The sequence below is a fragment of the Notechis scutatus genome, chromosome 1 (assembly GCF_049901735.1).
Source record: "Notechis scutatus isolate UNSWTSFEM ecotype Mainland chromosome 1, rNotScu1.2, whole genome shotgun sequence".
Lineage (NCBI taxonomy): Eukaryota > Metazoa > Chordata > Lepidosauria > Squamata > Elapidae > Notechis > Notechis scutatus.
In genome coordinates, this window is record NC_142009.1 from 185,324,197 (window position 1) to 185,340,412 (window position 16,216).

The 16,216-nt window shown below is 40.4% G+C and overlaps 1 protein-coding gene across 2 annotated transcripts in view; it reads left to right on the plus strand.

Moving 5' to 3' along the window:
* CWC22 (CWC22 spliceosome associated protein) overlaps nt 1-16,216 on the plus strand; it is a 45,494-nt gene that overhangs the window by 12,962 nt on the left and 16,316 nt on the right. For both annotated transcript variants that reach the window (XM_026668052.2, XM_087949648.1), the window contains exons 7-14: nt 677-845; nt 2,020-2,073; nt 6,704-6,839; nt 6,916-7,122; nt 7,217-7,279; nt 7,400-7,504; nt 9,896-9,977; nt 11,843-11,903. In XM_026668052.2, the coding sequence (XP_026523837.2) occupies nt 677-845; nt 2,020-2,073; nt 6,704-6,839; nt 6,916-7,122; nt 7,217-7,279; nt 7,400-7,504; nt 9,896-9,977; nt 11,843-11,903 (877 nt within the window). The remainder of the gene's footprint in view (nt 1-676; nt 846-2,019; nt 2,074-6,703; nt 6,840-6,915; nt 7,123-7,216; nt 7,280-7,399; nt 7,505-9,895; nt 9,978-11,842; nt 11,904-16,216) is intronic.

The window sequence follows — 16,216 nt, forward strand, 5'->3', positions numbered from 1 at the left end:
AGGCTTGACAGACATGTTGACAACATTGACATAGAAGAGAGCAGGATTTGGGAGATATTTGTAATGAAGTTTCTTTATCATTTTGCCTGGAATTAAGTGTTAATTATTCCTTTCTGAGACACTATTGGAAATTAATGTATAATATCACAATATAAACTTACAGCGTGAAGAATAGTAGCACAGATGAAAAATCTAAAATTGTCATAGTGAATATTGTATGTTAGGCGATATGATAGTTTAGTAATAATACAGTGTGATGGAGAAAAGCCAATGATCGTCTTCGATCTATCATGTCATATAATTTAAGGGAGCCTGGTAAAAGATTAAGTCTGAATTTAGATGCATTAAGTTGTAGTAGTAAAAATGGATTTCTTTACCTACTTCTTCCCAGTGCAGCCCCTTCAGATTCTCTTCCCCACCACCACACACACACACCGAAATATATTTCAGAGAGTCAGAGCTGCTTGCTGATTGGGTAGACTGGTGGGGTGGATGGAATATCCATACAGGGAAGTCAATCAATCAGATGAGACTTAATCTGCCTTAAAAAGCCTTTTAAGGAGCTGGGAGCAGTAAAAAAGTTCATTTCCACATGCTTTGTTGTCTGCATTTAAACTTAGATTAAATTCTGTTTGTTTTTTTTAAAGGGTCTTTATGTCTCTCTTCTCATTTATAGGGGATTACTAGCAAGATCAATTTTGCAAGCTCAGAATGCTTCCCCCATCTTCACTCATGTATATGCAGCAGTTGTAGCCATTATCAATTCCAAATTTCCAAATATTGGGGAATTGATTCTCAAAAGACTCATTTTAAATTTTCGTAAAGGATACAGAAGAAATGATAAGGTATGGAAAAAGCCATTGGGGAGGTTAATTGAATAAGGTTAAGTCTATTAAATTCTTTATCTTTTGAACTACCTTAGGGAAATATGCTCAATCAAACTTATTTCCTCATTAGTGTATTAATGGGTGCAAGGTATGTAGTCATGAGGAGATCACAGAGAAGAACAGGCCATATAATATTAATTTTTACAGGAGTAAATATCAATTGAAATTCAAAGTATTTTAATATAAAAACAAAATGCTTTATGTACAACAAAATTGAAAAAGTATTGATTTAGTACATTCGATTAATTTTTGAAATGGTTGCAAACATATGCAAGACTGCAAAGTATTGCTCTCTTTGTGTCCAAATATATTGTATTTTTTTGCCATTGTAAAGACTAAGAACAAAAAAGATCAAATCATCCAGAATATAAAGAACAAATCCATATTAAACAGAAGCAAATACTTGCAGTTCCGTAGCATAACAGTGAAGTGACAGTTGCATAAGAACTGGCTTATAAAAACGCTTTATTTTTTACATTGTTGTACACTATATTAAACAAAAAACAGACAAACCATATTATGGCTTGTTCAAGTTTTTGAGCCAAGCCATAATGTTGTATAGTTATTAGGCCACAATTGTGCAATACAATTTCTAAACCGATTGTAAATTAAATCATAGTTCAAGTAGGCCCATTAACTTGATCCCACTTTTTCATTTGATATAATTTTTTGTCTCTTTTCCAATAAAACTAGTAAGGGATAGGCAATGTCTCTTTTTTTAAATTGTAAAATGTTATATACTTCTGTGAGCCACTTGAATCCCCCCCATGCTAGCATGAACAACTTGTAGCCCATAAACTCCCTCTTTGTGTCCTATCCAGTCTCCTCTGTCTTGCTCAAGAATGACAGTGTGTTTTCTCATAATTTTGAAATATTAAATACATGAAAATGGATATAAGACTTAAAGTCAGGTCGCAATTAAAAAACCAAAGAAATCCCCCAAAATATATTCCAAATAAACTAGTCCTATACATCCATAACGTGGCTTTACTCGCTTCATGACCTTGCAGTGTCACCAAACATCATGTGTGGCATAATATTTCTCATGCTTCAGTAGGTTGTTCACCCTGGCATAATTATAGAAAAATAAAGCAATTTAGAATAATATATGTTTTTGTGTTTTGTTTTGCAGCAACAGTGCCTGACAGCTTCCAAGTTTGTTGCACATCTTATGAATCAGAATGTGGTAAGTTATTTGTAGTAGGTTCATCATAGTCTAGCTTTGGATACTTATAATCTTTCCATAGGAACCAAAAAAAAATGAGGAATTGTTATCTGTTGATGTTTTGTAGCTCCTTGTCTGTCCAGATTACTTGTAATATGCTAAACTCAACCTGAATCATGTCAGAATCAGAACCACAATTTAGAACCACAATAGACAATTAAGAGCTGTGGTCACATAGCGGTTAGAATATAGCATTGCAAGTTAATTCTGCTTCCTGCCAGGAGTTTGATCCTGACCGGCTCAAGGTTGACTCAGTGTTCCATCCTTTTCAGGTCGGTAAAATGAGGACCCACATTGTTGAGGGAAATATGTTGACTCTCTAAACTGCTTAGAGAGGGCTGTAAAGCACTGTGAAGCAGTATATAAGTTTAAGTGCTATTGCTATTAGTGAGATGCAAGCATTATGCTTTTTGCACTCAGTCGTCATACATATTTAGGTAGCTTTCCTAATGAAATGATTGAAGAATCAGTCATACATTCTAACATTTATATTTGAGACGGCAATCTCATTTTTAAGGTAGTAAAGTCAATGCACGTTTACCTACTAATATCACAGAATTAGGACTTTCTCAGAAATAAGTAATTGTTTATTATGTGTGGAAGCTTTCCCTCAGCAATGCAGTTGTTAAATGAGACATCATGTGACCTGGATAGGCTCCCAACCTCACCTCTGCCTTGGTCATTAAGAGACACACCATGTGACCACAACTTGCGATTTTACTGCTGGTTTCTCCGTTAATTCTGTTTGTCAGAAGCTGGTAGTAAAGCACACCAATGGTGGTGATGCAACCATAGAAATTGCGATGATCATAAACAGCTGCTGAATATGAAGCGCCCTGATCTCACTCACTGACTGCGGGGATGCTTTAAATCAGAGGTGTCAAATTAGATTTCTTTGAGGGACAGATCAACATTCTCCTTCGCAGGCTATGCGCAGGGGTGGGGGGGAATGGGACAGACGCCTCCTGCAGCACCCTGCCGGCCAAAATGGGGCGCAGGGGGCTATGCAAGGCCCTGTGCCTCATTTTTTGTCTGGACGGCCTCCTCCAGCACTCTGCCAGCCAAAACAGGGTATGGGGGGGGGTCTCCCCATGCCCTGTTTTGGCTGCCAGAAGCACCGTGGACCGGTCCTTTGCTATTTCCAGGCCCTCCCCATGAGCCAGATTTAAGCACCCCATGGGGCGGATTTGGTTCGCGGGCCTCCAGTTTCACACTCCTGGTGTAAATTATAAGTATGAGGACTGGTCATAAAAGTTACAGGAAGGTCTCAGCTTACAACCATTCATTCAGTGAATGTTTGAAATTATCAAAGGTGCCGAATGAATGATGGTTATGAGTGGTCCTCGAAGTTCTGGCTGTCCCAGCAGCCTTGTGATCATGCGATTGCAACCTGGGCGCCTAGCAACTGCTTCACAGTTAAAAATCGGTTGTTGTGCCATGTGATCATGTGATTGCCATTTGTAACCTTTCCTTCCAGCTTCCACAGAAAGTCAATGGGGAAACGAAGGGAAAGTTGCAAGTCGCTGGGGGAAGCCTCCTTTATCTGCACAGCCAATCCCTCTGCATTTCTGCCACGCTGGGCACACACCCAGACCTCTTGCTGCAGCTCCCTCACACCCTCCCCAAGTTTTCCCATGCCCTCTTTGGGCCCTCCCACATCTTATAGCAGCCAGTTGCCTGCCAGCCAGCCTAGGACTTGCAGGCTGCCCTGGGACTTGCAACAGGAAGTTGCCTTACCTAACAACAGTGAAATTTGTTTAACAAACAGCAAACAGGATTGCAGGAATTGCCATCAGCTAAGCAGGGTGGTGCGCTTCACAATTGCATCACTTAGTGATGGGAATTTTGGTCCGAATTGCTGTTATAAGTCAAGGGCTGCTTTTACATTTTCGGCGCCATCATAATCAGTTGCTAAAAAGGACGATTAAGCCAGGATTACCTGTATGGCTTTCCTCCTTTACAAGCAAATAGACACAATTTTCAGCAGCTTGGGCAGGGGGAGACAGGTTGCTAAAGCTCGTCTTGAGATTTCCTAATCAGGCATCCTTATGATCCTTTCAGTAAGAGGCTTACCCTTTCTGGGCTAAGGTGTGAGCCCTCATATTTTAGAGTGAACCCCAGAAAGGTTTAGGGAGATTCTTAGTCATCGAGATCATGGTTTGTTCCAAAGATGCTTTTTTCAAGAGGCAATTGGACTTCCTTGTTTTTTTTTCTTTGAAGACTTTTCTAAGCTTCTTGGATGAGAAGCGAAATGTCTTCAAATTAAAAACAAGAAAGTCCAGTTGCCTCCTGGAAAAAAGCACCTTTTATTGGAAAAAGGCCCGGCGTACCACCGATACACGTTATTATTCAAAAAAGCTATGAATGTGCCAAAATGGAGAGGCTCACGCTTAAATTAAATGGAAAGGAAGACTCAGAGTACTACCTGGTTTGGGATAAATGGTACAGCTGGGTAGAGCGTAAGAAAAAGAGTGTATAGAATAAATGAACCCAAAAAACATATATAGATGTATATATTGAATGTATAATAATAGTGGTCTCAAGTTTCTCTTCTATTACATAAACATTATGAAGGTTTCATTGATTAAATAATACAATTATAATCTAATAGAAATACCGTGTTTCTCCAACAATACGCCCCCCCCCAATAGGAAGACCCAGCATGTTTTCTAGGCATAAAATGAAATTAAGCCCCTCCTCCCAAATTTAGGCCTAGTTTAAAACATGCGACATTGTGGGGGGAAGGCAGGGGGGAACTTGCCATTAGGAGTGCCCCGCGGGCAGCCACGCCTCACCATCAGCCGCTCCTAACAGCCAATCGTGGAGCACGGAGGGCTCCCTTACCCCCACCAAGCGCCTTTGCTGCAGACCCGGGTCAGCAGGCGGGCGGCATTGGCGTGGATGTCCGGCAGTGTTTCAGCCACTTCTCAAGCCTCCGTAGCTTCCACGGTTCCCACCGGTGCTGGTGCCTCTCTCGCCAGCGCCGTCTCCAACAACAGCGTCTGAGTCGCTCCCGCTTTTCCCCCACCCCTGTAACAACAGGAAAAAAAAACATTTTAAGGTACCTGGGAGTGCCGCACTCTGCATTTTGGTTTAATCCCGAGCGGCTGGGTGGGTGTGAGAAGAGCCGAGTGAGCGTCTCTGCTGCTGCTACCCTTGGTGTTCCAACCTCAGGCTCTGCAAGTTTGCAAAAGTCCCGGTGCACAGCCCGTTCCTGTATTCAAAGTCCCTAGGCCGAGCTGCAGCTGTCCCTCTCTCGCCAGCACCATCTCCAACAACAGCAGCAGCAGCGGCGGGAACCTTGGAAGCGTTTCAGCCGCTTCTCGGGTGGGGGAGCTGCCTCCGTAACTTCCATGGTTCCCGCTGCCGCTGCCGCTGTTATTGGAGACGGCGCTGGCGAGAGAGGGACAACTGCAGCTCGGCCTGGGCGCTTGGAATGCAGGAATGGGCTGCGCACCGGGACTTTTGCAAACTTGCAGAGTCCGAGGCTGGAGCACCAAGGGTAGCAGCAGCAGAGATACTCGCTCGGCTCTTCATGCCCACCCAGCCACTCGGGATTAAACCAAAACACAGCACGCGGCGCTCCCATACCTCAAAATGTTTTTGTTTTTCCTGTTATGACGGGGATGGGGGGAAAGCAGGAGCGACTCAGACACTGTTGTTGGAGACGGCACTGACGAGAGAGGCTCCAGCACCGGTGGGAACCGTAGAAGCTACAGAGGCCTGAGAAACGGCTGAAATGCTGCTGGCAGACATCTCCGCCTGCCCGCTGACCCGGGTCTTCAGTGCTTGGTGGGGGTAAGGGAGCCCTCCGCGCTCCACCATGATTGGCCTTTAGGAGTGGCTGGTGGCGAGGCATGGGGCACCCTAGGCGAGGGTGCGCGGGGGGGAGGGGAGAAAGAAGTTAATTCACCCCCGAAAAGACGTCCTAGCCGTTTTTTCGGGGCTCAAATAAAAATAAGACCTGGCCTTATTATATGAGAAACACGGTAGTAGAGTAATGTGTTATTTATTAATTAATATGTAATCTACAAGAGATAAGGAATTCTTGCCAATTACTATTTATTATTGTTTATTATGAAATATCCAATCTATTATCAAATGTAATAGAAAGAAATTTGTATCTTGTTCTATTTACACATTTTTTATTTCTGTATAATTGTATGTTTGTGTTTTTTTTAAATTTTTTGTAAATAAAATATATTTTTAAATTTTTAAAAAAAGAAAAAGGAAAAAAAGCACCTCTTTGCCACCATTCTCCATTATGTTTCCCATCTGTCGGCAAATAGTTGTGCAAAGGCAAAATGCATATTGAATTGGAGTGAGTCTTTCTAGCTGACTGTTGTTCATGTTTTGCTTCAAACAATACTCCTTGCTAATTGTCATTTCCTGATCTAGAGAATTGTTATAGCCATATCCCGTTGGGCCTGACTTTGAACTTTGAATACTTCCGGCTGCTTTGCTGTTGATGGGATAGAATGTCTTAAAGTCAACATGCCTTGTCCTGAGCTCGCTGCACTTCTTGCAGTAATGTTGTATTTTATCAGCTATTTTAAGATTTTTACCAATGCTTGCATTGTTTTCCTATTAGGCTCACGAGGTTTTATGTTTGGAAATGCTCACGTTGCTCCTGGAAAGACCTACAGATGATAGTATTGAAGTAGCCATTGGGTTTCTGAAGGACTGTGGCCTCAAGTTAACAGAAGTGTCACCCAGAGGTATTAATGGTAAGTAGGCAATCCTGGTACGTTCCTCTTTGATTCCTGAATTAACAGTCCCCATCTAACTGATTTTACCTCACAGCCATCTTTGACCGCCTTCGCCACGTCCTTCATGAATCCGAAACTGACAAGCGTGTCCAATACATGATTGAAGTCATGTTTGCAGTGCGCAAAGATGGATTCAAAGATCACCCAGTGATTCTAGAAGGACTTGACCTCGTGGAGGAAGAGGATCAGTTTACCCACATGTTACCTTTGGAAGACGAATACAATCCAGATGACATTCTCAGTAAGTATGATTTTGAAATCAGACGTGTGCTTGGTGTGATTTAGAAATATGCAAGAGCCTAATTTCAGTGGGTTTTTTTTCTCCTTTTGGGAAGATGTCTTCAAAATGGACCCTGAATTTGTGGAAAACGAAGAGAAGTACAAAACTCTGAAAAAAGGTATGTGGGTTCAAGTTCTTGATTGGGCAAGGTTGTTTACTTCTAAGGCACTTCTCTGGCCTAAATGCTGCTGACTTAATCCAATATATTATATATGAATTTGTTTTTTTTGTTATGTAGAAATCCTGGATGAAGGTGACAGTGACTCAGAAGCAGATCAGGATGCTGGTAGTAGTGAAGAGGAGGAGGAGGAAGAAAGAGAGGAAGAAGATGTGGATGAAGACGGTAAGAGTTCTGTTTAAACTAAGTGGAGTAAACTACTCAGAGCTCTAGGTAATACACTATGGCTGGACAATAAATCTGTGTTTGATTTATATTACATCTATTTAATTATCACATTTGGAAACCACCCATCTCCTTCACAATGCAACTGTGGGCATTGTATATAGAAGACTTAAAAACAGAAAAACGGTATAAATATTATAAGATAAACCAGATTAAAACAAGAATAAAATATTTAGAATTCAGAATTACAAAGCAGGGGCACTTACCAGCCCCATGGTCATATACACCTCCATCAGCCCCAAGCAAGTTGTCAGAGCCAGGTCATTGGACATTTCTGAGAGGCCATGGGGGAAGGATTTTTCCAGGAGCAGTAGCAGAGAATGCTCTCTTCCTGGACCTCTCCAGGCAAAATTCTTTAACTGATGGGTCCACCACACGCCCTCCCTGCCTGACTGGGTGGGACAGTCTGGTGTAATGGGGTAGGAACAGCTTCGCAAGTACCCAGACCCCATGCCATGTAGGGCTTTAAAAGGCCATAACCAACATCTTGAATTGAACATGGAAGCAGACCAGATGTTTTTAATGTGTTATTTTTGGGGGAAATTTATATGAACATCGTGGGCCGTCTCCGTTGTGCTCAGAAAATGTACTGATTTAGCAAAGGTGAATCTTTGTAGATAAAGGCTGATCAGGGCATTTCTGTGTATAGTTAAAGATTTTATAAAGTTTATTCACTTGAGGTAAAACCCTTTTTGAAAATTAGCCCCTGTGCTAATTAATCTACTTTTGAAAATCTTGACTTTGTGTTTCTGCTGGAAAAGCAGTACTGATGTTTAAAAAATGGAAACCCAGTATTGTCTTGATTATAGTTGGAACTAGCATACACACATTTTATTTCATTTTTGCATTCCATTTTACATTTCTTTCAACTGTAAACATTAGCTTTTTTTCTTCTCATCTACTTCTGTCATTGCCAAAGATACGTATTTTATTTATTTAGAAATTTTATATAGCCAGCTACTCTCACAGCAACTTTAAGTGGCTACCAAGCAATAAAAACACAGTATGGAAAAAAAAAGAAAAACAATAATCCCCCCCACACACACCTGTCCAGCAACAGCACACAGTCAAATGAACCATTTGATAGGCTCCATCCCACTCTGGGTTGCCGAGGCCCTCTGACAAAGCCAAGCCTTCTGGTACTTACGAAAGAGTGGGCCAGTTTAATTTCTGAAGGGATGGTATTCCAAAGGGAGAGAACCACCAAAAGTGGTACTTTTGTTTTACATTTCTTTTCTTGTTCTGCATTAATTTTCATTACAATTCTAAATACAGTTTTATAGAGAAGTATGGTAATTTTGTTGGGTTTTTAATGGCGTGCCTGAGCCAGATATTAAATATAGTAATACAATATGCATTCAGTCAGCCCTTAAAATCCACATAAGATCCACAAAATTTACTACAGGGAATAAGATTTGTTTAAAAGTATTTCCCTTGAAATCAAATTTTAAAACTTTAATCTTGACTGAATCTTGCCCATTGCTAACACTGACTTTTACAAAAGTACTGTATAAGTGTAGATGTTATTTTGCATTTATCGCCCCCTTATGGTTCACAAACAAAGCAGCTTAGCGTATTTTGATAGTCTGCAATTAATATCTGTAAAAATATTTATACAATAGAAAATGGTTATACAGAAATAGAAGAACACATTGAGGTGGATGCTGAATCTGAAAAATATTGTTTTTTAAACAGTAGGAAAGCATTGTTTGTCAGACCAAAAAAAAAAGATGGTAATTACTCCAGGCTGTCATCATGAACAGAGCTTATTTAAACACTCTGGGTATTTATTTACATTAAAACAGTTTGTTTAGTTATGCATCAGACCATGATGAAATCTTACCTCCTGTTCTATTGCAATTGTTATATGTTGTTATGGATAGTATTCTTAGAGGGATAGGAGAATTCCCCCTCTTTGAAATTTGACTGAAATTTCCTTGATCATTTTAGCATCAAGCCAGACTGAAAGGTCATGGTTTCTCTATTAAATGTAAATACCCAAAAGCTGTAACTGAATTAGAAAGACTGTGAAACATGCTGTTTTTCCTCACATAATTTTTTAAGGCGAAGATAATTCCTTTCATCTCAGGTTGCTTCCTTTCAGAATGTTTTTAAACTTCGATGTCTAGCCTTTTTTGCTGGGCTTCCTGGATAGTTTCCTATAAAATATTATCCAGGCCCATTCCTGCTTAGCTTCCAAGTTCAGCTATTTTTCATGAATAAGTCATTTATTTTGAACAATCATATCTGAAATAATGTGTTGGCAATGCTATGCAATTTTTTCCTGAATGCTTATCCTAATCTTTTGTTTTTTTCCTTTTATTGATCAAGGACAAAAAGTTACCATCCACGACAAAACGGAAATTAACTTGGTTTCCTTCCGGCGAACTATTTACCTTGCAATTCAGTCGAGGTAAAATGAAATATAACTCTCATTTGAAATTTAATACCCTTATAGCATAAATCAGAGGCCCTTTTGCAAATTGGCATCCTAGATGACAGCATGCAAAATGTTAGCTTCGATCTATAGCACTTGTACATTTTTCCTTATATGTAGGAATGCACTTTAAAATTATCTTTTACCAAACTGATTCCTTTCAAATTTGTTGGACTGCAACTCTTCAGATTTCTGTCATTGAAGATTTACGGTCATATATACCTGTAAAATCACAAATTGTGGAAGGATTCTCAATCTGAATCTATTGAAATTAGGAGATTCATACATTTAAAATGGACAAATCTGCACTTGTAGAATAAAAGAAAATTGGCATAGAACTAAAAATATTTGCAAATGTTTGCAACTTTACATCAAACCGTTATTCTATGAAATTACATTGTGGAAAAACCCAGTGTTTTAATTTGTTTACTTGCTAGAATTGGTACATTTCTGTTTAATATGATGTAACAGTAATAATGACTCATAAATGAGAATCATCTTGTTTTTAGTCTGTCTGAAAATCTATTGTTTTTGGCTGCAGCTCATGGAAAAAAACATTTAATTGCTAAAATAAAATTATTTTTTAACAGAAATGTACATGGCTATAAAATACATTGTGCTTTTTAATGAGGAGGGAAATGAAGTTTTTATACATTGATGTATGTGCATTGTTTTCTTTCTTTAATGAACTTCTTGCAAGTGTACCTGTATGCATGTATGTTTGTGTGCATACCTTTGAGTCAGTGTTGAGTCCTGGCCGCTGCCTGGACAAGTCCCAGCAATTTTCTTTGTAAGATTTTTGAAAGTGGACTTTCTGTGGTCTTCTTCCTAGGGCTAAGTTCACTCAGCTGGTTTCATGCCTAAGGCAAGACTAGAACTCACTGTCTCCTGGTTTCTACTCTGGTACTTTACCGCTATGGCAAACTGGTTGTCATGTAAACTTACTTCAACAGATTCAAGGCTCAGAGACCAGTGATGTTCTGATAAATCAAGTGACAAGGAGTATCTGACGTCAAGTAAGAGAGGACCTATATATGGGAAGTTCTGGAGGTTCTTGTATAGTTAAAAGTACCGTATGACGGGCGTATAACACGCACAGGCGTATAACACGATCTTCATTTTAAGAGGGAAATTTCAGGAAAGCGCTGTTTTCACCCCACCTCCCACCCCGCGCTTTCAATCCACAGTGTCCCATTCTGCCTGCCTGCCTGCCTGCCTTAGTTTCTGGTTGTTTGGGAGCAGCTTCGCTGAGAATAATAACTATTCGCCTCTTTTACTCAGCCGAAGCTGTTCCGATTCAACCATTAACGAAGGCAGGCAGGCAGGCAGAACGGAGCACTGCGGGCGGGCGGGCGGGCGGGGTGGGGGTGGGGGAGAAACGGGCGCTTCAGGAAGGCCCCTGCTTCTTTGAAGCAGTTTCTTCCTGTGCTGGTGGAGGAGCGAGAGAGCGACTGACAGAGCTGACCCAGAGAGAAGGACAGGCTTCGGTTGCTTCCTCCCTCCCCTTCTTTCATTTGTGTCCTTGATCCCGATCCCAGCAGCATTCACCGAAGGCTTCTTAACATTATATCGGCGTATAACACGCATACATCATTTGCCCCCTATTTTCAGGGGGAAAAAGTGCGTGTTATACGCCGATAAATACGGTAATTCTTACATTGTAAACATTGGAGTGTAAATGTCTTAAGATGCCTTTGCCTGAACAGTAGTTGAAACCAGCATGGTTTTGATGTCACACCAAAGTCACTTTGAGGTTTTGTGAGAAGCTTTTACCATATTAGGGATGAAAATCAGTTATGTACAGATAAATGTATATTCTCCCTTTCTCTGTCTTTCTCTAGTTTAGATTTTGAGGAATGTGCCCATAAACTACTGAAAATGGATTTTCCTGACAGCCAAACAGTAAGTCTTAATAAGGGTTGCTTTTGGGTTTTTTTTGCTTTTCCATTCCTTAATGGGCATTAAAAATAGAGTTACTGACACAAACATATTTTATATAGTATAGCAGCTGATGTCTAATATGGAGGTTCTCCAACAATTGGTTGTGACCCTGGGGTGTGTCATGAGGGATCTTGGAGTCTTAGTGGACAACCAGTTAAATATGAGCCAACAATGTGCAGCAGCTGCCAAAAAAGCTAATGCAATCCTAAATTGTATTAACAGAGGGATACAGTCAAGATCAAGGGAAGTACTAATGCCACTCTATAAAGCCTTAGTAAGACCACACCTAGAGTACTGCATCCAGTTTTGGTCACCACATTGTAAAAAAGATGTTGAGACTCTAGAAAAAGTACAGAGAAGAGCAACCAGGATGATTAGGGCACTGGAGGCTAAAACATACAACGATCGGTTGCAGGAACTGGGCTTGGCTAGTCTAGTAAAGAGAAGGACCAGGGGAGGCATGATAGCATTCTTCCAATATTTGAGGGGCTGCCACAGGGAGGAGGGGGTCAAGCTATTTTCTAAAGCTCCTGAAGGCCAGACAAGGAATAATGGATGGAAACTGAACAAGGAGAGATTTAACCTGGAAATAAGGAAAAACTTTCTGACAGTGAGAACAATCAACCAATGGAACAGCTTGCCCTCGGAAGTTGTGGGAGTGCCATCAGTTGAGATTTTCAAGAGGAGATTGGACTGCCATTTGTCAGAAATAGTGTAGGGTCTCTCGCTTGGGCTGGGGGTTGGACTGGATGACCTACAAGGTCCCTTCCAACTCTGATTATCTGTATCTGTATTTGTATCTGTACATAAATCTGAGGGCAGGGTGGGTTTTTTTTTGCAAAAACCAATTGTTATGAGATGGAAAAGCACTCTTCACTTCAGATATTAAGGATAGGATTTTGGAGGTGTGTAATCTAGCCATTTTTGAGAAAATTATATAATCCTGTCCATCAGAAAATGTCACACTCTCTCTTTCTTAGGAATAAGTTCTTGGATGGGCTTGGTGAAACAATTGAAAGCTTATTTTCCTCTTTTAAAAGCCCCCCTCCCCTGCAATGGAGATGGATGATTCAAAAATGTGAAAAATAAAATAAAATCAGATTATTTGGAAATATACTGTAGTTGTAATTACAGATTTTTTGATGTTTTGTTTTTATTTGTTCAATGTTTTTCCCTTTTTTTAAGTGGGTAGTGAATTGTTCAATTCTTATGTATGCTTGTTTGAAAAAGGATTCATTTTTTTTTAAAAAAAAAAAAAGTTTGAAACCCACCTGGTGTGCACCCCCCTGTTAAAATGTCCTTGCAGTTCTCCATAGTGGGAGGTTAATAGTGCAGGTGTATGCCCATTATCTTTCTCTGCTGCAGTGCTTATGCTGTGAACAGTCTTCTCTTTGGTGCCAGGTTAGCCATTTCCCTTACGGTCTCTCAGAAATTAATGGAAATAACTTTTCTGGAAGGCATCGGGGAAGAGTGAGTGGGTGATCTCTGAGTAGTTGCACACTACTGTTAATTTTGTTTTTGTTTTCTGTAAGCTCTTGGAAGTAGATTGAGAGAAGCCACCCACCCCCGAAGCAGGTTCTGACATAAATCCAGCTTTGAGTGCATTAGTTCTGTTAAAGCACAGTGTAACAATTTTATTCATGCGGTGGTGGGGTTTATTAATTTACTAGCTACAGTATTATACATTTGGAACATACCACCCACATTGGTTTTACAATTGATCGATTTGGATAAACATGTCAACTTTTTCATTTTTATGGTTGGTCGTACAGTCAGCCACATGTTTAGGCTGCATTTGGATTTTCAACCATCAAGGACCTGAGATGGGCAGATGTTATTACCTGATGGTGTTAAAAGTATTATTGCGGAATATGATATGTTCTGAGCCTTTTGCAAATGACTGGTGATTATTTTGTCAATGGCAGTGGTGTTCAAGTGGGGCTCCACTTTTGTTTTGGGATTACACTTAATGCACCTATTACACGGTGCTATTTTTGCTTTCTTTTGCCAATGGTTATTCTTCTATTTGCAGGTCTTTGCATTTTGTGATTTTCTCTTATTTCTTTTCTGCTGCCCCTTGGTACTACAATTATTATTACTAGAACCAGTTTCGTCTAGTGGTTAAGTGGATGGCTTATAAACCAGGAGGCTGGCTGTTCTAGGTTTCCCTTAGGCATGAAAGCCAACTGGGCAACTTTGGGCTAGGCACTCACTCTCAGGCCAACCACCTCATAGGGCTGTTGCTGTGCGGAAATAGGAGGCAGGAATGTTATATGTATATATGCCATTTTGACAGGTATAAAAATGTGAGGTAAAATAACAACAAGTCAAGCACAGATAGTCCTTGACTTACATTCATTTAGCAACCATTTGAAGTTACAACACTAAAAAGGGTGACTTATGACTGTTTTTGAACTTATGACCGTTGGAGCATCCCCATGGTCACATGATCAAAATTCAGATGGTTAACAACTGGCATGTATTTGCTGTGTCCCAAAGTCATGGGATCACCTTTTGTGACCTGACAAAGTCAATGGGGAAGCCAGATTCCCTTAACAACCATGTGACTAACTTAACTTCACATGTTAAATGGGGCAAAATTTGCTTAACAACTGTCTTGCTTAGCAGTGGAAATTTTGGACTCAATTTTGGTCATAAGTTGAGGACTACCTGTATTTACTGTTAAGAGGGCCACTTTGATGTACTGGATAGGGTATTGGCTAAAAACCGGGAGATGGGGGCTTCTAGTCCCAACTTGGGCATGAAGCCAACTGGATGACCTTGGACCTGTCTGTCTTTGTCTCTGGCCTAGGAAGTAGAACAAGGCAAATTACTTCAAAAATCTTGCCAAGAAAATTGCAGGTACTAATTCAGGCAGTTGCTGGAGTCAATATTGATTTGACACACACACACACAAAGTCATGTGTAAAACAGTAAAGTTGTTAATTTTCCATTTTTTTCCAGGAAGTTGCTCTCCAAATAGAATGTATATAAATGATTGCTTTGCATAGGTCTTTCTAACACATGAAAAAACTCTGAACACTGAAGTTGATCAATTTTACTTACGAGAATATATTTCTAGAAAAGTATATTATGTAAATCTATACCTGTGCTCATATTTTGCTGACACTATTATTAAATGTTTCCACCGATCTCTTGGCAACCTAAAATAAATTTGTGTAACTTTCCCAAAAACAAAGGCTGGGGATGAAACTATAAATACATTTTATTTAATTTCCTTTCATTACACTTAATCTTGACAAAACTGTATTTTTAACGATTCTCCACTCTTCTGTTTAATAGTTTCCCCCTTCTGTCGGTTAAAAAGAATGGCTTTGGGGAATTTCAGTGGAATGTATCCAAAAGACTCGTGAAGAAAGCTAGAAGTTTCAACCTTTTCTTGCCAGAAGCCAAGGAACAGGAAGCTGATAATGTCAGCCTCACTGTTTTATTGGAAGAAGAAATCTCATGCCTCTTCGTTCACATTGAAATCATAGTTTTAGTATTACGTCCAGAGGCAAGCCATTTCAAAATGTGATTATAGGCTAATTTGAAATGTACTGCATGCTACTTTTCTCTATTCCATTTCTGGGCCTGCCTCAGCTATCTTCCCAAAAAAGTAAAACTCTTTGAAACAGTTTACATTTCAAAAGGAACTTTTACTGAGTGATAGTGATTTCAGGGAAGTCAGGGGGAGTCTGACTTCAGGCACAAAGCGTTAGGCTCGATTTTCCCCTCAACCCCCACCTCCTAATACCCCGTGTCCATCTGTAGCCAATAAATTGCCACAAGGGCGTTGTGAGAATCTCCGAGGCTGGATGGTGAGAAGAGGTTGTCCCGACACCACGACCTTGAATACCCGGCTGATTCCGGCAAAGAGAATCAGTGCAGATGGCCACATCTCCCCCCTCAATTCCCAAGCAGTTACGGCAAAGCGAAAGCATGCAAACCATTCCACCCACAGTGCCTCCCCCCTCCCGCCCCCAGAACGGCAGTGTTCCGATAGGGACCTGACACTAAACGACTCTACTCACCACCCTTAATTCAATATAACCTTGTTCTTACCTTCCACAAAGGAGTGACTGTCATATACAGTGTAATTCATATATACCTAGCAAAAGGGCTCCTTCTTTGCTGATGGGGGAAGGGGGTGTATCCTCAAGAAGAATTTGCCCTGAGCCTAGCCATTGATGCTGTGTTGTCCTGACCAGACGCAGGCAGAAGAGACGTATTTATTTTTTCAAAATATTTATGCACTATACTAAGTCAGTACT